The 23,844-nt window shown below is 42.2% G+C and overlaps 1 protein-coding gene across 8 annotated transcripts in view; it reads left to right on the top strand.

Annotated features, from left to right (window-relative positions):
• USP48 (ubiquitin specific peptidase 48) overlaps window positions 1-23,844 on the top strand; it is a 91,083-nt gene that overhangs the window by 11,927 nt on the left and 55,312 nt on the right. For 7 of the 8 annotated variants that reach the window (XM_032863683.1, XM_032863682.1, XM_032863680.1 and 4 more), the window contains exons 2-8: window positions 15,196-15,316; window positions 16,740-16,896; window positions 18,343-18,470; window positions 19,423-19,547; window positions 20,050-20,158; window positions 22,171-22,304; window positions 23,003-23,085. In XM_032863683.1, coding sequence (XP_032719574.1) covers window positions 15,196-15,316; window positions 16,740-16,896; window positions 18,343-18,470; window positions 19,423-19,547; window positions 20,050-20,158; window positions 22,171-22,304; window positions 23,003-23,085 — 857 coding nt within the window. Of the gene's footprint in view, window positions 1-15,195; window positions 15,317-16,737; window positions 16,897-18,342; window positions 18,471-19,422; window positions 19,548-20,049; window positions 20,159-22,170; window positions 22,305-23,002; window positions 23,086-23,844 lie in introns of those variants that run through there. The other variant, XM_032863684.1, reaches the window with a different exon arrangement.

Raw genomic sequence — 23,844 nt, 5'->3', positions numbered from 1 at the left:
ATCATGACCCGAGCTGAAGGTAGAGGCTTTAACCCACTGAGTCACCCAGATGCCCCTCAAATAAATAGTCTTTTATTTTTTATTTTTTAAAAGATTTTATTTGACAGAGATTACAAGTAGGCAGAGAGGCAGGCAGAGAGAGAGGAGAAAGCAGGCTCCCTGCTGAGCAAGGACCCCCCCCCCCCGATGTGGGGCTCCATCCCAGAACCCTGGGATCATGACCTGAGCCGAAGGCAGAGGCTTTAACCCCCTGAGCCACCCAGGCGCCCCTCAAGTAAATAGTCTTAAAAAATTTTTTTTCGTGAGTTTTATAAACAGTATCTTTTGATATCAAAATGATATCTTTTGATTATTAGTGAAGTTGGAAGGTATTATTTTTTCACACGTGAACCCATTATTTCCCAAATTGTATAAAGCCTGAGAAATGCTTCCATTATTCCTCTTCGGAGAACTAAGTTCCACTGTAGGAGGGGGCAAAAAATTTCCAATTTTTTTTTTTAAGAATTTATTTATTTGACAGAGATAACAATTAGGCAGAGAGGCAGGCAGAGAGAGAGGGTGAAGCAGGCTCCCCGCTGAGCAGAGAGCCCGATGCAGGGCTTAATCCCAGGACCCCAAGATCATGGCCTGAGCCAAAGGCAGTGGCTTAACCCACTGAGCCACCCAGGCACCCCAAATTTCCAAATTGTAATGGTTAAATAAGCCTATCCACATAGGAAAAGACTTTTGACTTGCCAATTAGCACCTCTTCTACCTCCCAGCGTTTTTCTTTGAATACCAGTTTGAGGAATATCCTATTAGAAACTAGATTCATAGTATTTCTGAGTTGGCTCACTTCTTAAATCCCTTTTGCTTTGCTAATCCCTTTCTCTAATAGAAATTTGAATTTCAGGCCAACTGATTTAATATGCTAATTACAAGAATTTTGGGTATATTGATCATTTTTACACATTGCAGTTTTCGAATCTCAATTTAGTGGGGCATAACTTTTGAGATTTGGAAAAAGGAAGATGTTTCTACTTTTGGTAGTTGGCAGAGCCTCAAAGGTTGATTGGATTCTGAAACTTAAAAAATATATATTTAAATTTTTTATATATCCAATAAACTATTTAAAGGATTGTCAACACTTTAGGACAACTTCCATCCATGGTGTTTAACGTAAGGTTGGTGTTGAATTGTATTGCCTTTGTCAGTTGCTGCTCAAACTTTTTTTTGCCTAAGACTTCAGTGTGTATTTCAGAGAAATCCTAGAAGAGGGACATAAGTGCCAAGGGACCTGTTTGTGGCTCTTTTGTTTTTATTTTTGCTTATATCTAGCATGTCTAATACCTGAGAATTTGGTACAGTGCCATGAACAAAAACATGTACAATTTTCCGTCATTAGAACCTAGAGTTCAGATTATTTTATTTTTCCTTTATTTTCACTGCATCAAGAAAATAGGTGCTTTAGTAACTTAAGTAAAAAGTTTCCTCTTCAATAAAAATGTCAAGTAAAATAATTTTATGTGATTAGTTGATAGTCATCTAGTTTATTTATTTATTTATTTATTTTTTAAAGATTTTATTTATTTATTTGACAGAGATCACAAGTAGGCAGAGAGGCAGGCAGAGAGAGAGGAGGAGGAAGCAGGCTCCCTGCCGAGCAGAGAGCCCGATGCGGGGCTAGATCCCAGGACCCTGGGATCACGACCTGAGCCGAAAGCAGAGGCCTTTAACCCACTGAGCCACCCGGGCGCCCCTGATAGTCATCTAGTTTAAATAGGAAAATGATTTACATTTTTATTTGTATATATTTTGCTAGGAAAATGGTTTTGTGTACATCGAGAATGTACATTGCCACAGCTCCCCACATCATCCCATCAGATTATTTCATTGTTTCTTTATGTACATAAAAGCAAACATTTTCTTACTCCTCCCCCTTCCTACACAAGGTAGCATGCTGCATACACTGTTCTATACCTATAGACATTTTTACACCAGTAGTTAAAAGCTTCCTAGTTTTTTTTTTTTTTAATAAGTCAAAAGCTTTAAACAATTGAGGTAAAAATATACACATTGAAATGTTCCTGTTCATTCAGATTTTTTCAGTAGACTTTATTTTTGTATTTTGTATTTAGGTGTGTCTGGTTGTTTTGTTTTGTTTTTAAGTAGGCTCTGTGCCTGATGTGGGGCATGAACTCTCAACCTCAAGATCAAGAGTCACATGTTCTACTGACTGAGCCAGCCAGATGTCCCCAAGACTTTATTTTTTATTTTTTATTTTTAAAGATTTTATTTATTTATTTGTCAGAGAGATGGAGTACAGGCAGGCAGAGGCAGAGGGAGAAGCAGGCTCCCTGTGGAGCAAGGAGCCCGATGCGGGACTCGATCCCAGGACCCTGAGATCATGACCTGAGCCGAAGGCAGCTGCTTAACCGACTGAGCCACCCAGGCATCCCAAGACTTTATTTCTTAGAGAAGTTTTAGGGTCACAGGAACATTGAGTAGAAGTATAGAGATTTCCCATGTACCTCCTGTCCTAACATGTGCCTGCTCTCCCACTATCAGTGTTCCCCACCAGAGGGTTACGTTTGTTTTTTAAGATCTATTTATTTTAGAGAGAGAGGGAGGGAGAGAGCCAGCCCACCCGAATGGTGTTGGGGGAGCAGCAGAAGGGGAGGGAATCTAAGCAGACTCCCTGCTGAGGTTATGACCCAAGCCGAAATCAAGAGTTGGACACTCAGCGGACTGAGTCATGAAGGCACCCCCGGAGGGTTACACTTGTTAAGTCAATGGACCTCCTTTCCCACCTCATTGTGACAACCCAATGTCTATCGTTTGTTTTTTTTAATTTTAGGGTGGTGGTTTTTTCTCCCAACACTTTATTTGATTATTTGTTTATTTGTTTAATTATTTGTTTATTTAAAGTAATCTCCCAGCCCAGTGTGGGGCTCGAACTCACATCCCCAAGATCAGGATCGCATGGCCTACCCACTGACCAGCCTGGTGCCCCAGTTTTGTTTTGTTTTTTAATACTGGGGAGGAGGTGGCATTTGGTACTCTTCCATTCTTTCCTGCTGGATATTTTTTTGTTTTATTTAAATTCCAGTTAGTTAACATACAGTGTCATAATAGTTTTAGGTGCCCCATATAGTGAAATAAATGTACTCCTTAATCCCCATTACCTATTAAACCCATTCCCCACCCCTTTCCTTTCTAATAGTTTACCTCAGGGTTTTCTTTTTGGTGGTATGTATGTTCTGTGGGTTTGGGCAAGTGGGTAAAGACATACATCCACTATTACAGTATCATATGGAGTAATTTCACTGGTTAAAAGTCCTCTGCCCTGCCTGTTCATCCTTCCTGATGTCCTCCAACTATACTTTTTACTCTCTCCATTGTTTTGCTTTTTCCAAAATGTAATGTAGTTAGAAATAGTACATAATCGTTTCATACTGATTTATTTGAATTAATAGTATTCAGTTAAGCTTTTTTTCATGGCTTGGTAGCTCATTTCTTTTTAGTGCCATATAGTGTTTCACTGGCTGTATTATAGTTTATCTGTTCTTTATCCCCTAATTAAGGATTTCTTAGTTACTTCAGAGTTTTGCCAATTAAATGTACAGCTGCTTTGTAAATATTTGTGGGAAGGCTTTGTGTGGATGTTTTTCATCCCTTTGGATACATACCTAGGAGCACAATGAGCATGATTGTTGTTTGGTATCCGAGTATATATATATCTATATGTGTATATATATGTGTGTGTGTGTGTGTGTGTGTGTGTATATATATATATATATATATATATATATTTTAAGATTTTATTTATTTATTTGACAGAGATCACAAGTAGGCAGAGAGGCAGGCAGGCAGAGAGAGAGGGGAAAGCAGACTCCCCGCTGAGCAGAAAGCCCGACTCGGGGCTGGATCCCAGGACCCTGGGATCATGACCAGAGCCGAAGGCAGAGGCTTAAACCCACTGAGCCACCCAGGCGCCCTGGTATACAAATATATTTAAATTTTTTTTTTTAAACATGAAGCATTTTATTGTATGCTGCTGCCAGTGTGTATAAAATAATTTTCCAAAAATTCAGAGAGGTAGAGATTAAGGACTGACAAAAGTAGAAGTGTATATATACATATATGTGCATATATATATGGCAAGTGTTACAAGGATTAGCTTTTTTTTTTTTTTTTTAAAGATTTTTAAAATTTATTTATTCGACAGAGAGAGATCACAAGTAGGCAGAGAGGCAGGCACAGAGAGAGAGGAGGAAGCAGGCTCCCTACCAAGGAAAGAGCCCGATGCGGGGCTCGATCCCAGGACCCCGGGATCATGACCTGAGCCGAAGGCAGAGGCTTTAACCCTCTGAGCCACCCAGGCGCCCCAAGGATTAGCTTTTTTAATAATTTTGTTTTAAAGGGGAAGATGCCACTGGGTGTGGTACATAAACCAGGAATTCTGGAACACTGAAAAGAAATAAAATAAAGGGGAAGATGCTTTATTTATTTTGAAAGATTTTCTTTATTTGTCAGAGAGAGAGAGAGAGAGAAGCAGGCTCCCCACTGAGCAAGGAGCCCCACGTGGAACCCAATCCCAGGACCTTGGGACCATGACCTAAGCTGAAGGCAGACGCTTAATGGATGGAGCCACCCAGGCACCCTTGACAGTGTTTTAATAGTTAATTTGCTTTGGGGATTTTTTTGTAACCTACTCTATGAAATGGAAAACTTTGGATGAAAATGTTTATTTATTTAATTTTTAGAGGTTTTATTTATTTGTCAGAGAGAGCACACAAGCAGGGGAAGTGGCAGGCTCCCCGCAGAGCAAGGAGCCCCATGTGGGACTTGATCCCTGGCAGATGCTTCACTGAGCCACCAGGTGTCCTGAAAGTGCTTTTTTTAAAATACTGCCAAATGTTTTGTTTTTCTTTTTGTTTTTTTTTAGATTATTTTTTTATTTATTTGACAGACAGAGATCACAAGTATGCAGAGAGGCAGGCAGAGAGAGAGGAGGAAGCAGGCTCCCCGCTGAGCAGAGAGCCTGATGGCGGGGCTCGATCCCAGAACCCTGGGATCATGACCTGAATTGAAGGCAGAGGCTTTAACCCACTGAGCCACTCAGGTGCCCCTAATACTGCCAAATGTTTTATAGCAAGCCTGCATCTTAGAAGGATGGAAGAAAGAAACTTTGGGTGCAAGTTCTCACCTTGAGACCCTCAAATGGAAAAGCTGCTATAGAGCCAGTCTTCCACCCTCAGAATGGTAACTGCACTTTACAAAACATGGTAAGCCAGGATCCTCATACCTTATCTGTCCTGTTTGCTATGGGCTGGTTTGGATCCTTTTGGCCAGAAATCAGAATTTCAAATGAAATCAGGTTGTTAAGTGAATGAACATTTTACAAAATTCTAGATGTGAGCATCCTCAAAGCATTTATTTGTGATTTCCATTTTTCTTTTAAAAGATTTTAAATGCTGCTGCATTCATAAAAACCTGATTTCATTTTTCCCCTCACCACACAAAAACTGAACAGTGATAAGTGCTGTTGATTTGACTTCTTATCTGGTCCAGCATCTTACATTTCCCATCCTCACTTCTGATCTCTTCTATTATTACCGCACCCCATTTAAATTCTCTCATTGGTCTTTCTCTCTCTTACACACACACACACACACACACACACACACACACACACAAAGAGTCAGGACTTATAATTAAAAAAAATAACCGTAGAGGCTTAAAACTTGTCTTACTAAGAAGCAAGAAGAGCTTTATAAGAACGGTGTTTATTGACGATGCAAAACTTGTGGAATCTTCAGGTGATTCTTAGAAGGCGCTGTGGTTGAGAAGCCTAATTAGAGGATCTTTCTGCAGTGAAAATCTGATTCTTTTCTTTTTTTTTAAGATGTTATTTAGTGAGAGCGAGAGCGAGAGAGAGCGATAGCAGGAGAGAGCATGAGTGAGGAGGAGAGGGAGAAGCAATTTCCCTGCAAGCAGGGAGCCTGACGTGGGGCTCTATCCCCGGATCCTGGGACTGTGACCCAGGCCAAAGGCAGACACGTAACCGACTGAGCTGCCCAGGCGCCCCACAATTAGTTTTCTTTTCGGAAAGCTTAAACTGGCTCCTTCTTGCTGGATGGATGGAGTCCAAGCTCTTCTCTCAGTATTTGCGGTCTTCTGTGAGCGGAGCCCCTGACTTCTGCAGCCTCCTTGGCCTTCTCGTCTTCCTCTCAGCAAAGCCAGCAGCTGTGCTGAGCTGCCGTGGCAGGAAGACCTCCTTCGGTCTTGGAGCGTGGCAGGGGAGCCAGCATCGATTTCCTCTAGCTTGCTCTTCCCGCCTTCGGGTCCGTGAGCTGTCTGCCCAGAATGCTCTTTAGTTCACATGTCCCACGTGGGCTGAGTTCCTGAGTGCCCTTGGAGACTTTCACCTTCACAGGACTGCCTCCCGTCCTGTGGGATCTCCGCTTCGGGGTCCCATGCTTGATGCCACCACTGCATTTATGTCTCGGAAGCTCTCCTTTTACTTGTCACCTCCTGGGCCGTGAGCCCTTGTTTGATGCCTAGGATGTGGTCTTTCATTTCATCATTCTCTGGCCCGATAATTATCTGGGCATCTCTGTGGGACAGAATGTGTCACCCTGTGAAGTCTAGTTGCTTTTATGAGATGGTAGGTTTGGGTTATAGAAAATGATAGTGTTTACTGTTAACTCCTGTTGTGTCGTGACCTGTCTAGTGGCCATTTATTGTTGTCGGTTTGAAACCGCAGTGCAGCCGCTCTCTGAGCATCCAGACTGGCCCTAGTCCCTTGTTTGCATTAACTTCTGCTCTCACTGGAGGTCAGAGAAGCAGAACGGTCGTACCGCTGCATGTATTACTCACATGTTTTATAGACATGAGTTTCTAAGGGGATTCAGAGTAACTATGAATGACCAGAATGTAAAGTATCTGTCAAAATTTGCTGATTTGGTGTTCCTGGAATTTGTCATAACACAGAACTGGGGTATATATGGTTTCAGGCTGGCTTTTATTGGCTTTTTTTTTGTTGTTCTTTATTTTAAGTAAACTATTACCCCACACATGGGCCTCATACTACCAACCTGCGATCAAGAGTCATGTGCTCTACCGTCTGAGACAGTCAAGGACCCGAGAGGCTGGTTTTTTTAAAATACTGATTGATCAGTCTGTCTAAACATTGAACTCCAGAAATTCCCCCTCTAACCACTAATTGAGCTGCATCTCACAATTTTTGGTGCATTCTATTCATTTCAAAGTATTTTCTAATTTCCCTTGTGATTACCTTTTTTCAAAAACTTTTTTTTTCTTTATGATTTTATTTATTTGACTCACAGAAAGAGATCACAAGTAGGCACAGAGTGGGGGTGCAAACAGGCTCCCCGCTGAGCAGAGAACCAGATGCAGGGCTTGATCCCAGGACCCTGAGATCATGACCTGAGCCGAAGGCAGAGGCCCAACCTGCTGAGCCACCCAGGCACCCCTCAAAAACTGTTTAAAAAAAAACATTAAAACATCACTCCTTCCCCTTGAAAAAATTAGAGTCTTAATGGATAACTTTGTATCCTGTTTATTTAGAATTCTGTCTGGAACAAGGTCACAAGTCTCAGAGTATTGTCGGAAAAGAGTTGTAATGGCTGCATAGTATTCCATCACAGCACTCTGCTGCCTCCCCTTTAACATTGTCCCCGTGGTTGGGCAGGTAGCTTGTTTCGAAATAGTTTTCTGTTGTACACAACACTGGTGACTTTCCCGTGATTCGGCAAGTAGCTTGTGTCTAAATAGTGATGATTGTCTTTGAAAGTGTTTGTTGACATCTGTGCTTAGGATGCATTCTTGAAAATGGTAGTTCTGGGTCGAAGGATGTGAAGACCAGTAAGTCTTAAACGTGTAATCAGATTGTTTTTCAGAAGGTTTGTGATGCATTAGGCGAAGTTTCTCGGTGTGGTCCAATCTTCACTTGAAGCGGGGGAGGAAGTTAGCAAGCCTGGGCAGTCTGTGTGAAGTGAGGTTCCTAAGAGCTAAGGAACTAAAAGATTATGAGGAACAGCAAAGGAATAGCTATTTTAAATGACTGCTGGGGTTGGAGCCCTACCGCCTCTCCTAGTCAAATAATTTTTTTTTTCTTCAGCTGCATAACAATTATGAAATCGCTGGCTGTAAATTTTTTTCCATTTTGTTGGAAGATACTCTTAAATGACAGATCCTTGGAGGTCTGTCAGAACAGCTCAAACTTTGATCTCTTACTATGTTTAGTATGAGAGAAAGTCCGTGGTTTGTACCCAAGATACCTATCCTGTCGTTTTTCTCGTCCCCGGCCAAACAGTTTTTGATTTATGGAAAGTTATTTTCATTCTTTACAGCTTTGGGCAACACTGCAGGACCCCCCCCCCCAAGCTTTTCTAAAAATATTTTGTTTATTTATTTGAGAGGGTGAGCGGAGCACAGGCAGGGGGAGGGGCAGAGGGAGAGGAAGAAGCAGGCTCCCAGTTGAGCCAGGGATCCTGAGGGGCTTGATCCCAGGCCCTGGGATCATGGACTGAGCCTAAGAGACATTTAACTGATTGAGCTACCCAGGCGCCCCCTTCTTCCCTTCTTTCCCCCACCATCTAAGGGGTCCCCAGGTCCTGTTGATTTTCTCTCATTGATCAACTTGAATTCAGCTTTCTTGCATTCTCATTGCCGCTAAACTGGTTGAGGACGTCATCCTCCACTGGGACTGCTGCCAAGGTGTTTTGCTGGCGAGTCGTGTCCCAGCTGCTTAGCATGTCATACCAAACATTGTGGAACCTGTCCCTTGTCTACCACTTCAGCCGCTTGGTGTTCTTCTATCACACGGTTCTGGAAAAAGTACCCATGGGGATTCATCGTTGTTTCATTACCACAGTGTTGTGTATTCTGTGAATATATGCCCAGGAGTAGAATTATTGAAGGAAAATGTTGGTGTCATTTAATATTTTGAGCCATTTTCATGCTTTTCCAAAGGCGTGTGTTTTGTTATTCAGCATTTTGGCAGTGAGTGCACAATGGCTCTCACTTTACCTTGGTTCCTCACTGGGGAGTTTTTGCTGATTGGATAAGAGAAGATCTCTTTCATGACTATTTTAACTTTCCATTTCTTTGGATTGGAGTGTTTTTCGTGTTTGTTAACTAGTCCTGTAAGAAAGTTTAGAGGAGGAGACAACCACTTTAAGAATTAGGTCCGGAGGGGTGCCTGGGTTTGTTGGGTGTCTGCCTTAGGCTTGGGTCATTATCCCAGTCCTGGAATTGAGCTCTGCATCGGGCGAGCTCCCTGCTCGGCGGGAAGCCTGGTTCTCCTTCTCCCCCTCCCCCTGCTTGTGTTACCTCTCTTCCTCTCTCTCTCTGTCAAATAAATAAATAAAATCTTTAAAAAAGAAAAAGGCCCGAGAGAGACTGAAGTGGCTTTTTTGGAGTGTTGGTAATAGGAAAAACTTTAGTTGATATTTGTTACTCCTTGACACAGGTGATATGAACTTGGAACTAGCATAGCCATAAGAAAAATGGCTCAGTTAAGAAATTTCAAGAGGTGGGTGCCTGGGTGGCTCAGTCGTTAAGCTTCTGCCTTCAGCTCAGGTCATGATCCCAGGGTCCTGGGGCTGAGCCCCATGTTGGGCTCCCTGCTCAGTGGGAAGCCTGCTTCTCCCTCTCCCACTCCCCCTGCTTGTGTTCCCTCTCTTGCTGTCCTCTCTCTGTCAAATAAATAAAATCTTTAAAAAAAATTTTTTTCAGGAGGGTTTTTTTGTTTTTAAAATTCAGGGAAGTTTAAACAAGTAAGTCATGGATAAGGCAGGGACATAGGTGGGCCAGGGAGTGTGTGTGGAACCTCCATCTGTTTCTGCTTCTCGTGCAAATCAGCATGTTGATTGCTTCCTAGACAGCCGAGTTTCCCAAGTCCCACACCATCCAGAAGTGTCTCCTGCCACCTAAGAGGTACTAATGTTGTTTTTCCCCACATCCCTCACTTTGAAAGATCTTGTGAGATTTTTGTGTTTCGGTGACAGATTGGGGCTGCATCTTAGCAGCTCTTGCTAGTGTAGCCAGGGCGGGGGTTGGGGGGGTGCAGGCAAGAGTGCCTGGCTCCAGGGTTCCCCGACAGACCAGGCTTGGGCAGTCACCAGTGACAAAATGCAAAGGCAGAGACACAGTGGTGGTGAAACGGGAAAGGAATTTATTTTAGTGAGGCCAGCATCGGGAAGATGAGGGACTAGGGTCTCAGAGACTGTCTACCACATACCAAAAATACTTCCAGATTTATATAAGGAAAATGTGAGGCAGAGATTGGTGGGTACCTGCAGGTGGGCAATGAAGGTGAAGTCCATTGTCATGAGTGAGGTTTTGCTGGCCTTGGGAAGTTCTTATTCCTTGGGTGAGAGAATGGGGCTCGTGGGGGATGCTTTGCCCCTGAGATCTTTTGCCTGAGATAAAGAGATAAGATGGAAAGGATTTCTCAATTATAAAGTTCAGGGTCAAAATGGAGGTAGTTGAAGTCCTTTTCTAGAACCACGGGACCTGAGGAAGTTTGTTCTCAGAAAAAGGGCCTAAAGGGCCTATAGGGCAGGGGTAGATGAGAGAGGAAACTTGGCACATACAATAAATAACACAGTAGTAGGCATCTGCCACATAAAACAAACACTTTTTTTTTTTTTTAAGATTTTATTTATTTACTTGTGAGAGAGAGCATGAGAGGGGAGAGGGTCAGAGGGAGAAGCAGACTCCCTGCTGAGCAGGGAGCCCAATTCGGACTCAATCCCGAGACTCCAGGATCATGACCTGAGCCAAAGGCTGCCACTTAACCAATGGAGCCATCCAGGCCCCCACCCCCTTTTTAAAATCTCTAGACCTAGTCTGGGGCTCGAACTCACAACCTGGGATCAAATTTCATGCTCTGCCGACTGAGCCAGCCAGGCGTCCCTTCTTAAACCAACCAATGTAGAAGTGTAAATGAGATGAGAGAGTAGGCCAGAGCCAAGGGAAGAACCAGGCTAACTGCTCTTTGGGCTTGGTTTTTGTGATTTGATTCTTTGATCGCTCTGTAGGTAGAAGGAAGGATTTCTGGGAAGAAGACTTGTGGGAAGTGGGTAGAAGATACAGTTTGTTACAAGGTTATAGAAGTTTCTATTTCAGAGAAGCTGAGTGGCATCACTTCATCAGATTAAATCAGGGACACTTGTGATGGGTAAAAAGAGTTACTTGATTTCTAAGCAGTAGTTTCTTTGGCCAAGTAGGTGATATAAATGGGTCAAGCTGGCTTGGGTATTTACCCAGTAAACAGGTTGTCTTTCTATGCAGACATGTGTGCCTGTCCTTTATCTTAGAACACTTAGCCTTCTTGATTTCTTTTTACACTTTGACAGAAATAAGTGTGCAGAAACACTTTTCTGCTATTAGAAAATTGGTAAAAACATGATGAGAAATGATACCTGACAGCCATGGCTACTCCTCCTGTGAATAAAGTGATGTTCAGGGCACTGGAGAGTGATGAATGGGAGAGGTTCTCTTCTGTAGGGTGTCTTGCTTCTGTGTTGGTGTTCTCCTCTATTGGTTAGGTTGGCTTGGGAGTTATAGCTTGTAATTAGAAATGTTTTCATGATTTATGCCTCTTAAGTAGATTCTGTGCTTCTCCAAACAAGAGAACAAACAAAATGCAGGGCTCCTGTGCAGAAGGCTTAGCCGCTGTGTGGAAAGCTTTAATCCATTAGCTTAAATGCTTTTATTGCACAGCACTGCCATTGGCTCTTACCTGGAAGTGTGGCTCTAGAGACCTGTAATGCATGGGTTCTGCCTGGGGCTGGTGCCTTATCCCTGCTTCATCTCATCTACACGGTGATGGTGTTCTAGCTGACCACTTAATTGAGTAATATTTGGCCGGCAATTAATTTAAGAAGACGTGTGCAAACAAAAAACAATGCCAGCACTCTAGAGGCAATTAATGAAATTGCTTTCAACTTCTCACATCAGTTTTGGAAGTCTTTTCAAAGTTAAAGAAACCCTGTTTTATGGAATTTTTAGGCCGTAGCTGGAGCCAACTTGGACCAAGTTGAGTGTACAAGATTTGGGGTTGGTAGGGGGCAGTGGGGACAAGGAGAGAGTACTTTTTTTTTTTTTTTTTTTTAAAGTTTAGAATGACCAGAGAGAGAGAGACTGGGAGAGAGAAGGAAGGGTGTTTAGCCTGGAGAGATAGGTAGATGTAGTTGATTCTGGAGGCAAATGAAGGTGTTTTTAAAAATTATTTATTTTCAGTAAATTCTGTGCCCAAGATGGGGCTCAACCTCATGTCCCCGAGATCAGGAGTCACACGCTTCTCTGACTGAGCCAGCCAGGCACCCCAGAGAGCCTACTTTCATGTTTCTCTTTTGCTTTTGGGAACAGGAGAGTAAAATCCAAATGGTTCCACAAGAACCATCTTCTGAGGGGCTCCTGGGTGGCTCAGTGTGTTAAGCCTCTGCCTTCAGCTCAGGTCATGATCCCAGGGTCTTGGGATTGAGTCCCATGGGCATCAGGCTCCCTGCTGGGCGGGGAGCCTGCTTCTCTCTCTCCCTATGCTGCTCCCCCTGCTTGTGCGCTTTCTCTCTCTCTGTCAAATAAAGAAAGAAAATCTTAAAAAAAAAAAAAAAAAAAAAAAAAGAACCATCTTCTGAGAATGAGGTGTGGGTGGAAGCCATAGGAGAGTGCTGCTTGTCCCCACAGCCAAATCCTGTGAAAAAGTCTTAGCACTTTTCTGTTCAAAAGCAGAAGGAACAAAGGAGATTTGACATTTCAAAAAGCAGATTTGAAAGAATGAGTACCTACTGGTATTGAGAGGTATGTTTTTACTCCAGCTGGCAGTACTGTCTTTTCCATCATAAGGAACCTGAGTTCAGTGCTGCTGTCTGTCTTATTTATTTATTTACTTTTAATTTTTTTTTTACTTGTCAGCATAAGCGGGGTGGGGGGGAGCTTGGGAGAGGTAGAGGGAGAAGCAGGCTCCCTGACGAGCAAGGAGCCCAACAGGGCACTCCATCCCAGGACCCCAAGATCATGACCCAGGTTGAAGGCAGATACTTAACTGACTGAGCCACCCAGGCATCCCTAGCTGTCATTTTATTGTTAAAAGAATCTTCTTAGTAAATCCTTACCCTGCTTCAAGGAAAAGATTTTAAGTTACTCTCCTGATTCTGAATCCCATTTTTTGTTTTGTTTGTTTCTTTGTATCTTCTTTCGCTAGAAGAGAAAAATTATTTTTGTCCAAAGAAGAATGATTTTTTTTTAAAAGATTTTATTTTATTTATTTGACATAGAGATCAAAAGTAGGCAGAGAGAGAGAAGGGAAGCAGGCTCCCTTCTGAGCAGAGAGCATAATGCGGGGCTCGATCCCAGGACCCTGAGATCATGACCTGAGCCAAAGGGAGAGGCTCAGTCCACTGAGCCACTCAGATACTGCTATCAGTTCATTCTTGATGGACATTGATGATGTTTCCAGTCTTTCACTGCTATCCATAAAGCTTTAGCTAAGCTTCTGAAGCATTCAGAACGTATAGATCCTTTGTGGCAAAAGAAAATCCAAGCTTGTGTGCTGCAGCCAGTTGTCTCTTTAGTCTTTTTCAATCTGAAAGGACCATTCAGTCTTCATTTCATGACATTGATGTTTTTGGAATGTAGAAAGCTCATCAAGGTGGGTTTGTGTGATGCTGCCTCATGATTAGATTGAGGCTGTTACGTCGGCCGGACCATCACACAAGTGAACTCCGTCCATCATAGCAGCAGGGACCCACCACTATAACTGATCTTTTGGTGAAGTGTTGGCCAGCTCTCTTCACTGAAAGTTACTGTCTTTCCTTTCATCATTCATGGACCTCCTGTGCTAAGATACTTTGAGACTATGTAGATATTTCATTACTCCCCTACATTCCACTCGACGGTCTTGCCTCTGCTAGCATCCATCGATGATGCTTGCTTGATTCTTGCATTAATCTGATGGATGCCTAATGCTGGTTTTCTAATTTTCTTCTACTTTGACAGTTGACTTTTTTCTTTAAGGAAGGACTTTCCCATTCCCCATTCATCCATTTCACTGTGAGTTCCTGTTTACTCAGTAGATCATAATCCTATCATTAATTTGCCTCTCATTGTTTCTGATTTTGCCACAGGGAGTCCCCCTCAAACTGTCCTTTAAACGTGTCCCCCATCATCCTTTGAGTACATCCTTATGTGGGGGGCATAGCAAGATAGATAATCCATGTTCATCTGTCCAGCCAGCATGGAATCAGCTGTTTTTCCCAGGAGCCCTGGGTTCTTTGAGTGGGGCATACTTAGAAATAAAGGCCTGGTTGCTAGGAGTGCTCACACAATTGCTTATACACCCTCAGCTGATAAAAGGCCATTAATTACATTTAAATTTTAGACAACAAATATTTTTATTTTCTTCAATAGCAATCTTTTTTTTTTTTTTAAATCAGAGAGAGAGGCACACAAGCATGGGGAGTGGCCGGCAGAGAGAGAAGCAGGCTCCCTGCTGACCAAGGAGCCTGATGTGGGGCTCGATCCCAGGACTCTGGGATCATGACCCGAGCTGAAGGCAGAGGCTTTAACCCACTGAGCCACCCAGGCACCCCTAAACGTGTATTTTCTTATTCCCCCATCTTTCTTACACAAGAAATAGCATACTATAGATACTGTTTTGCGCATTGCTCTCTTAATCATGCATCCTAAAACGGACTCTACATCCATCCGTAGAGGTTTGTACTGTGGTTTTCCTGTTCCAGTCTCCTAGGACTCCGTGGGGCCAAGGTACCATGTCCCCTGTTGGCTCCTTCGGCTTTCCAGTGTTTTCACAGCTACAAACAGTGCTGTAATGAGTAACCAAGGTGTTATTTGTGCAGATTTATCTGCACTCTCAAAGGTGTATCTTCAGGGTGAATTCTTAGAAATGAATTTCCTGGGTTTAAAGGAAGCTGTGTGTGTAGTTTCGTTAGAGATTGCAAAAGTCCTTTCCCTGAAAGTCCTGCCGATTTGAATTCTCTCAGCAGTAAATGAGTTTTTTTTTCCCACAGCCTCACAGATTGAACTTGGTGTTTCATCTTCTCCGTTCTCCTCATTTTATAGATGAGAAATAGATGAAATCTGGTATGCCATTATAGCTTTAATCCACATGTTTCTTATGGAACTATGGCATTTCTTAATCAGATAATCATTTTTTTGCAGACGAAACTGCAAAGGAAATCCGAATTGCTTGGTTGGCATTGGCGAGCATATTTGGTTAGGAGAAATAGATGAAAATAGTTTCCATAACATTGATGATCCCAACTGTGAGAGGAGAAAAAAGGTAAGCCATCCTTTTTTAAGTGATCACTATGGGGTATTCCTCTGGGTTTTTGTTGTTTTGTTTTGCATCTGTAATCAGAAACTATTACTGGTTTGGGGGAGCCCATTGCAGCTTGAGGATAAGCAGTGGAACTTAAACTGCTTGAATTGGGACAGTTCTTAATGGTAATTTTTAAATCAGGTGGCCATGTAATCCAGCAAGCCTTCAGAGGATGGTTGTAGTTTAAATGCTGATTCTGCGGTGGCGGGGCGGGGGGGGCGGGGAACAAATGCTGATTCTGTGTTGGCTTTCATATTGTGCGTTTTATTTTGAACTTTTTTTGTTTGTTTGTTTGTTTGTTTGTTTGTTTTTTAAAGATTTTATTTATTTATTTGACAGAGAGAGGGAGATCACAAGTAGACAGAGAGGCAGGCAGAGAGAGAGAGGGGGAGGAAGCAGGATCCCTGCTGAGCAGAGAGCCCGACGCGGGGCTCGATCCCAGGACCCTGAGACCACGACCTGAGCCGAAGGCAGAGGCCTAACCCACTGAGCCACCCAGGCGCCCCTTGAACTTGTTTTTAAATGTCTCTTTAGGGGTGCATGGGTGGCTCAGTGGGTTAGGCCTCTGCCTTCGGCTCAGGTCATGATCCCAGGGTCCTGGGATCGAGCCTGTATCGGGCTCTGCTTAGCAGGGAGCCTGCTTCCCCCACTCTCTCTCTGCCTGCCTCTCTGCCTGCTTGTGATCTCTGTCTGTCAAATAAATAAATAAAATCTTTAAAAAAAAAAAAAAGTCTCTTTAAAGGAAGTGGTAAATCAAGGAAACAAGCTCCCATAGTGCTATTATTACCATGCTTTCTTGGGGGTGTGGGTTTTTTTTTGTTTTTGTTTTTTTTGTTTTTAAATAAGATTTTATTTATTTATTTATTTGACACAGAGAAAGAGTATGTATTAAAATTCATGTATTAAAAAGAATGATTCTTTGTAAGTTCAGGAATCTGCAGTTTTTGGAAAAAGTTGTATGTAGCCAGTTCCCCCTGCTCCATTTCTCCCTGATCTGTATGATAGAAAGGAACTTTTGTGGACATTTTACTTTGTCGTTGTCCTAATGTTGACAGTTTTAGAATTATAGCAAATGAATACACTATGTACACAGGTTCAGAGCGGATCTGGCCTGGAGCCTGTCGTTTTAATTTTAGATGTAAGGGGCCAGAGAAGACTAGAAGACCAGGGATGAGCTGTCCTATGTCTTCTCCACTCCTGTAGCCAACTTAGATGGGGCTTTCATGAAAGTACCTGTGGCCAAGAGAGCCTTATGTGGTTATGCCATGTTGGTTGGTGGTGGTAACAGATGTTTTTATCTGAAATTTAAAAAATAATTCCTCTTGTACTTTTTTTGTGTAAAGGGAAATTGATTTTGTAATTGCAAATTTTTGTATTTTTGTAGAACTCATTTGTGGGCCTCACAAACCTTGGCGCTACATGTTACGTCAACACATTTCTTCAAGTATGGTTTCTCAACTTGGAGCTGCGGCAGGCACTATACTTGTGTCCAAGTACCTGTAACGACTACATTATGGGAGATGGTATCCAAGAAGAGAAAGGTTAGTGGGGTGGGTGTGGGGCTGGCTTCCTTCACAGCATGTTGCCAGCTAGAACTCTTTGCAAACTCCGGAAACTAACTTCTGAGGACTTGTTATGTGCCGGGCATGGTAGGCGGTCCTTCGTAAACATTGTCAGGATTCAGAATGTTCCTTTTTTTCTGTAAATTTATTATTTAGGCACCGAAATGGCTCATATTCAAGTGAAGGAAATCCATTTGATTATTCTTCTAGATTACATCTACAGTTTCTCCATGTAATACACCATGATTGTTGCCCATTAATTTGTAGCGATTGATAAAAATCAAGTCAATAAAGCAGACAGCATTACTCTTTTCCCTAGCTTGGGAGACTTAATACTTCATTGTAACCACAAGCAATCTTTTGTCCTGATTCCCAAATACACCAGCCACTACCCTCGCGGCAAAAATGCACACCCCAGGAGGACTCTTCTCACACACACACACACACACACACACACACACACACACACACACACACCCCACCCCCACCCCCGGCCTGAAATCTGGACCTCTGGAGAGTGCCCTGTGCGGGCTCACTAGATGCCTGAGAAGGTGCCGAGCTGCTTCCTCATTAGGGACCCCGACTTCAAACTGTCTACAGGGAAATCCAGGGCCTCAGAAACCTCTGTTAAGTCGTCTAAGAGGGTGCCTAAGAGGTCATTCACATGGTGGTTTTTCAAGAGGAGGTGCCTCACGGAGGCGGCCTACGGTGGCGGCTGCCAGAGGAGGCGCTGCAGGAAGCTGCCCAGCAGGGTTGGCTGCAGGAGCCTGGTGGGGCAGGCACGACTGGACCCTCCAGTGCCCTCTGCTGGCAAGACTTAACCTTGCGTGGGCTGGCGAAGGAGAGATGTTGGCCTGGCTGATCCGTGTTGTCACAGAGCGGGCAGAGCAGGGTAGTGACTGCACAGAAGATGATGCTCAAGTCTTTGGGGGCTCTTGAGATCCACTTTTTCTATTTAAGATGCTTTCCCAACTCAATAAAACTTGCTACTCTAAAATTCTAGCATTTTAAAATGCATCATTATATTCATTCCACTTTGAATCCTGTCACTTGCTTAATTCATGGCAAGTTTACATTAACGAGATTATATTAAAATTTTGGCCATCTTATGTGAATGGTAAATACAGTCTGTGGTTTTCACATTGGACTGAGCATTTCAGTGGTGATTTGACACTAGAAAACTATGGTCGTGGTTGCTGTTGTGATGTACATGTAACTCTTGCCTTTAGGGGATGTATGTGGGTAGCCACGGTGGCTTCCTTACTTCCAAACAGATGTGATTACTAATTTGTTTCTATTCTTAGAACTATCATAAAACACTAATATTCTATAAAGGTAAGGGTGCTTAATTATGTTTTCATGTAAAGAAGTACATATTTTAAAGACAAGTAGCACTTTGCTAAAAACAACATATTTTTTCAATAGATTATGAGCCTCAGACAATTTGTGAGCATCTTCAGTATTTGTTTGCCTTGTTGCAAAACAGTAACAGGCGATACATTGATCCATCGGGATTTGTTAAAGCCTTGGGCTTGGACACAGGGCAACAGCAGGTAAGAACCTTTAAATTCTATATTTTTTAAAGGTTTATTTATTTATTTGAAAAAGAGAGCACAGTTGGGGGTGAGAGGCAGAGGGAAAAGGAAAGAGAGAGAGAATCCTCAGACAGACTGCCCACTGAAAGTGGAGCCCGATTGGGGGCCAAATTGCGCAGCCCTGAGATCATGACCTGAGCCGAAATCAAGAGCCAGACACATTTAACTGACTGAGCCACCCAGGTGCCCCAGAACCTTTTAAGTTTTTTTAAATATAAAAAGGTACCTAAGCGTTCTTTAGAATGTTTGTAGGAGGAAGTGAAGTAAAATGGTTTTTAAATTTTTTTTTAATTTATTTATTTGTCAGAGAGAGCGGGCACACAGGCAGGCAGAGTGGCAGGCAGAGGGAGAAGCAGGCTCCCCGCCGAGCAAGGAGCCCGATATGGAACTCGATCCCAGGACGCTGGGATCATGACCTGAGCCGAAGGCACCTGCTTAACCATCTGAGCCACCCAGGCGTCCCGTAAAATGCTTCTTAAAAATAAACTTTTCCTTTTCTTTTTTAAAGATTTTATTTATTTGAGAGAGAGAGAGAGAGCATGAGTGGGGAGAGGGTCAGAAGGAGAAACAGACTCCTCACTGAGAAGGGAGCCCAATGTGGGACTCGATCTTGGGACTCCAGGATCATACTTGAGCTGAAGGCAGTCCTTCAACCAACTGAGCCACCCAGGCGCCTCCCCCAAATTAACTTTTTTCTATTTTGAATTAGAGCATTTATTTAACTGTCCAGCATGTTACCCATTTACCTTGGTCCTATTTCTGACAACTCACACGTGGGTACAAACCAATTCAGTCCTTATTTGAGGATGCGAAATTGAAAACGCGAACATTCTCGCTTATCGCTGTTTGTATCCGAAGTTGAAAAGCAAGGTACGATTTTTCTTTTTACTAACCCAAACTTGTGTTGTAGGATGCCCAAGAATTTTCAAAGCTCTTTATGTCTCTGTTGGAAGACACTCTGTCTAAACAAAAGAATCCAGATGTGCGGAACATTGTCCAGCAGCAGTTCTGTGGAGAATATGCTTACGTAACTGTGTAAGTGTGTGGCAGCTTTCCCACGGCGCGTTGTCTTCTGAGACGGTTACTCACACGTTATCTCATTTTCAGTTCAGTTCCAAGTTAGGGCTTTCGTGGGCCAGCATGGGGCCAGTAATATTTGTAGTGTAATTCATTTTCATGGGAACTTATAAACAGCGGACATGCAAAAGTGCAGTTGAATCCATTCAGATGTCGAGCGCCCCGTATGATTGAGCTCTCACCGCGTACCAGATGGCGATGCTGTGCACTCAGAGACAGAGAGTGGAGCCAGCAGGGTACTGAGAGTGAACGTAAAACGCCTCTTGAAATTGTTCCTAATCATAAACTACATGCCTCACCAATCACTTCCCGTTTTTTATTTTTAATATATAGTGGAAATAATTTCCATGAACGAAAACCAAGGGAAAATAAATGCTTCCCATAGTTTTAGAGTGTGATATAATGGAACTTCATTGTTTTTCTACTCTGATCTTAATTTTACCGCTCTGTTTTATTACAGTTGCAATCAGTGTGGCAGAGAGTCTAAGCTTTTATCAAAGTTTTATGAACTGGAGTTAAATATCCAAGGCCACAAGCAGTTAACAGATTGCATCTCAGAATTTTTGAAGGTATTCGAACTTTGGCGTATGTTTTTTCTGCTCATTAACCATTAAATACTATTCTGAATGTGTTTTATTATTTAATGGGTAAATTCTTTAATAGCCTTTTTCATATATGAAGTGTCTCTGTTTCTGTAATGATCTGGAAGAAACAATAAATTTTAAAGTGCTGAAGCAGGCTGTGTGTTAAAATAATTTGGGGATCTTTCAGTTATTTTACATGTAAAGTTCTGTGTTAAAACTTGGGTGATTAGGGGTGGTGGAGTGTTTGAGGAAATCTGAGCTCTACAATCATCCAGTTAAATTGCCTTTTCATTTAAGGAGAACTACAAGGTGTGGAATGCATTTTTTTTTTTTTTTTTTTTTTTTTTTAAAAACATCACTCTGGTCATTCTTCAGCCCCTCCACTCCGGATTTGTTCTTGCTGTGTATGTAGATGCATGTGGAGGGATGGGAGTGGCTCCCTTTCCTTCTGAGTTGGGAAAGCTGCTTGGGGAAACCGTTGTTACCAAGTGAGAACAAGCACATGGTATAATAGACAAGCTTACGCTATAGCTTCCTTTCTTAAGATATTTTTGTACCTTTCTTCCTTTCTTAGCACAACTCTTAGCCTACGTCAGATACTTACTAAATTCATTCAGCTAGTTACTGGTTGAGTGCTTAACTGCGCACTAATTTGGTATTTGGGGATAACCCTAGTGGGCAAAACCGAAAACTTTTGCCTTGTAATGTCGGTGGTGTGGGGACTGGGGATGACAGTAAAATATGTAGTGTGTCACCTAGAGTAAGTAATATGGAGAAAAATCTGGGAAGGGGACGGAGGATGTGGTAGGGATGAGAGTGGGGTTGGTTGCTGTTAGAAATAAAATGATTGAAGGTGAAGGAGTGAGCCATGGAGGAAATGGGCAGAAGTGCAGAGCTTGAAACAACAAGAAAGTGCCTGGTGGTTTGAGGAACAACAAGGTCACTATGGCTGAAGTGGAAAAGCAAGGGGAGAAGGATGTTGTAGAGGTAACTAAGGATCATGTCCAGTAGAGCCTGGTGGGCCTTGGCCAGAGACTTGACTTTGAGTGTGGTGAGATGCCATCGGGGCATAGTAAGCTTAGAATTGTGATCTGTTTGAACAGGACAGATCTGGGTACTGTCTTGTTTGGATTTTCGATATATTTTCAAAGTGGAGCTGATAGTTTGCTGACTGGACCTGGAGAGAATGGAAGGAGTCAAGGATTACTAAGTTTTGGCCTGAGTGCCAGGTAGGATGGAGTTGCCAAAATTGCTCTGGGAGGTGCTGTGGGAGGAATAGGCTAGGGAGAGGGATTGGGAGTTTACTTTGGGGTGTGTTAGATTTGAGGCGTGTGGTTCAGGGTTTTGGGGGCTGGTTAAAATCAGGACTGAGAGACGAGGACCAAGGACCGAGTCTTTGGATGTTCAGACACAGGGACTCGGAGGTAGGAGGAGCTAGCAAATGATGCTGAGCAGAAGGACCGGCCAGTAAGTTAAGAGGACACAACAGGAAAAATTTAAAAAAAAACCACCAAGCTATACCACTGAATTTCCTGAGGTCTTTTAAATTTATCTCATCAGCATGATTTAGCAATTTTAATTATGTATGTGACTCGTATGTGTGTGTGTGTGTGTCTGTGTATGATTTTGTATATATGATATATGTAGTTCTGTATTCTGGTGCCCATATGTAAAAATTTCCACCATTTTCCACTGTTATTAATTTGGTTGCATCAAGTGCTTATGATTTTTTATTTTTGAGAAGTACTTTTAAAAATCAGACTTTTGGGAAAGAGCCCCAACAGTTTTAAATCACTGTATGCAAGTTAATATCACTTCTAAGTAGTGCCTTCTAACTTGGGTGTCTTTCACTACTTAAGAGTGGCTCGATCTTCAACAGGTTGCGAGGGCTGTTACTTAAAATGAAATTGTGCTGTACATCAGAGATTTGATCACTTAAAAAAAAAAAAGCTTTCTGTCTTCTAATTTTTTTTAAATAATGTCTTGTTTCTGATCAGGAAGAAAAATTAGAGGGAGACAATCGATACTTTTGTGAAAACTGTCAAAGTAAACAGAATGCCACAAGGAAGATCAGGCTCCTGAGCCTTCCCTGCACCCTGAACTTACAGCTGATGCGTTTTGTCTTCGACAGGTAAATATGTATGAGGAGCAGTGTTTGCTGCTCGTCGTGGACTAATGTGTACAGATTTTACTATAGACAGATAATAGCCTCTCCAATTTGAAACTCTAGATTTGGGAATGACAGTTGTAGTTGGGATCTGCCCTTTTGAAATGCCAATAATGCCTGGTTGTATCACAAAATTCTTAAGGAAGCCAGCCATATCTGAGGAGGAACTAGGAATGTAGGAAACCCTTATTTTTACTCTATTAATGATTAAACACTGCAAAGGAAAACAAACATAGGTAAGAACTGAATTATCTTGATGTCTGTATTTTTGGAAAAGAACTAGAGTAAATTTCTACTTATTACAATCTTCCAACCTGCCCAACCCCCATGGGAATATATCTTTGATTGCGTAATTAAAGGAAATGTGCGCACATGCGCATTACTTCTATGAAGCGGGAGCATCTGTAGCTCTCTTGTGATTATATTAAAACTTCTGAAAGTAAGTTTGGAATCAACATTTTAAATTCATATTTTTAGCCTATTTTTTCCCCACCAATTATAAGACAGCATTATGTTGACTTCTAATCGTACAAGTTTTTGAGCAAGATTGCTGAGTGCAACCTACCTAGGTACCATTGAGTTTATTAAAATAGCTGGTAGAGCTTATACATTGTTTTATGATTGTTTTAAATATAAATATAATTAGCTTTCCTCTTGGTTAGGCAAACTGGACATAAGAAAAAGCTGAATACCTACATTGGCTTCTCAGAAATTTTGGATATGGAGCCTTATGTGGAACATAAAGGTAATATTTTTACCGAGCAGTGATAATTATAATGCCCAGAGACTGTAACTTGTGGTCAACTTGTGATGCATACAGAATAGCATTTCATGACTATACTTTGCTAACCTCTGTCTGGGAATAAAGGCTTTTTAGGCGAGTCGAGATGTTACTTCCATTTTCCATGAGTAAGTACACCACAGGGATTACATGGTTCATCAATATCTACAAAAGAATAAAAAGGGGAGATGGTGTTTTACTCTCTGAACCCACGCAGGGTCCCTTAGTGTCAATACCATGTCTGTAATCCCTCATAAAGTTAAGTCTGTCTGCGCTGCCTCCAGGTTTTTAAAAATTTTATCAAAACCATTGGGTGGCATAATTCCAATATTGATGCTGTATTTCTCCTATCTGTGATGACTGATGAGTTCTAGGAAACTATGCTGTGATATAGTTTTGAGAAGAAGTAATTTACTGCCTTTTCCTTTTGGTGGTCATCAACTCACTCCACAGGATGGTGCCTGAAAGAGAAAAGAATTTGACCCTTTTGTTTCTCTTGCCCTGACTGGAAGGACTCTTCCCGTCCTTTCTCAGATCGATCTTACTATTTATTAAATTGCTAATATAGAAATTCTATCATAATTTTTGTCTCTTGCCATAAAAAGCTTCTAGAGGCAACTTACAATAGAAACAAGCCCTAAAAACCTTTGAAAGATGCCATTGGGGATGTTGGGGAATGAGCTTTAAAAACGTGTTTCATCAGTGCCGTAGTTTCAGATTTGC

Source organism: Lontra canadensis, unplaced genomic scaffold (assembly GCF_010015895.1).
Source record: "Lontra canadensis isolate GAN:19392208 unplaced genomic scaffold, GSC_riverotter_1.0 scaffold25, whole genome shotgun sequence".
Classification (NCBI taxonomy): Eukaryota; Metazoa; Chordata; class Mammalia; order Carnivora; family Mustelidae; genus Lontra; species Lontra canadensis.
This window is presented reverse-complemented; position numbering and strand designations above follow the sequence as displayed.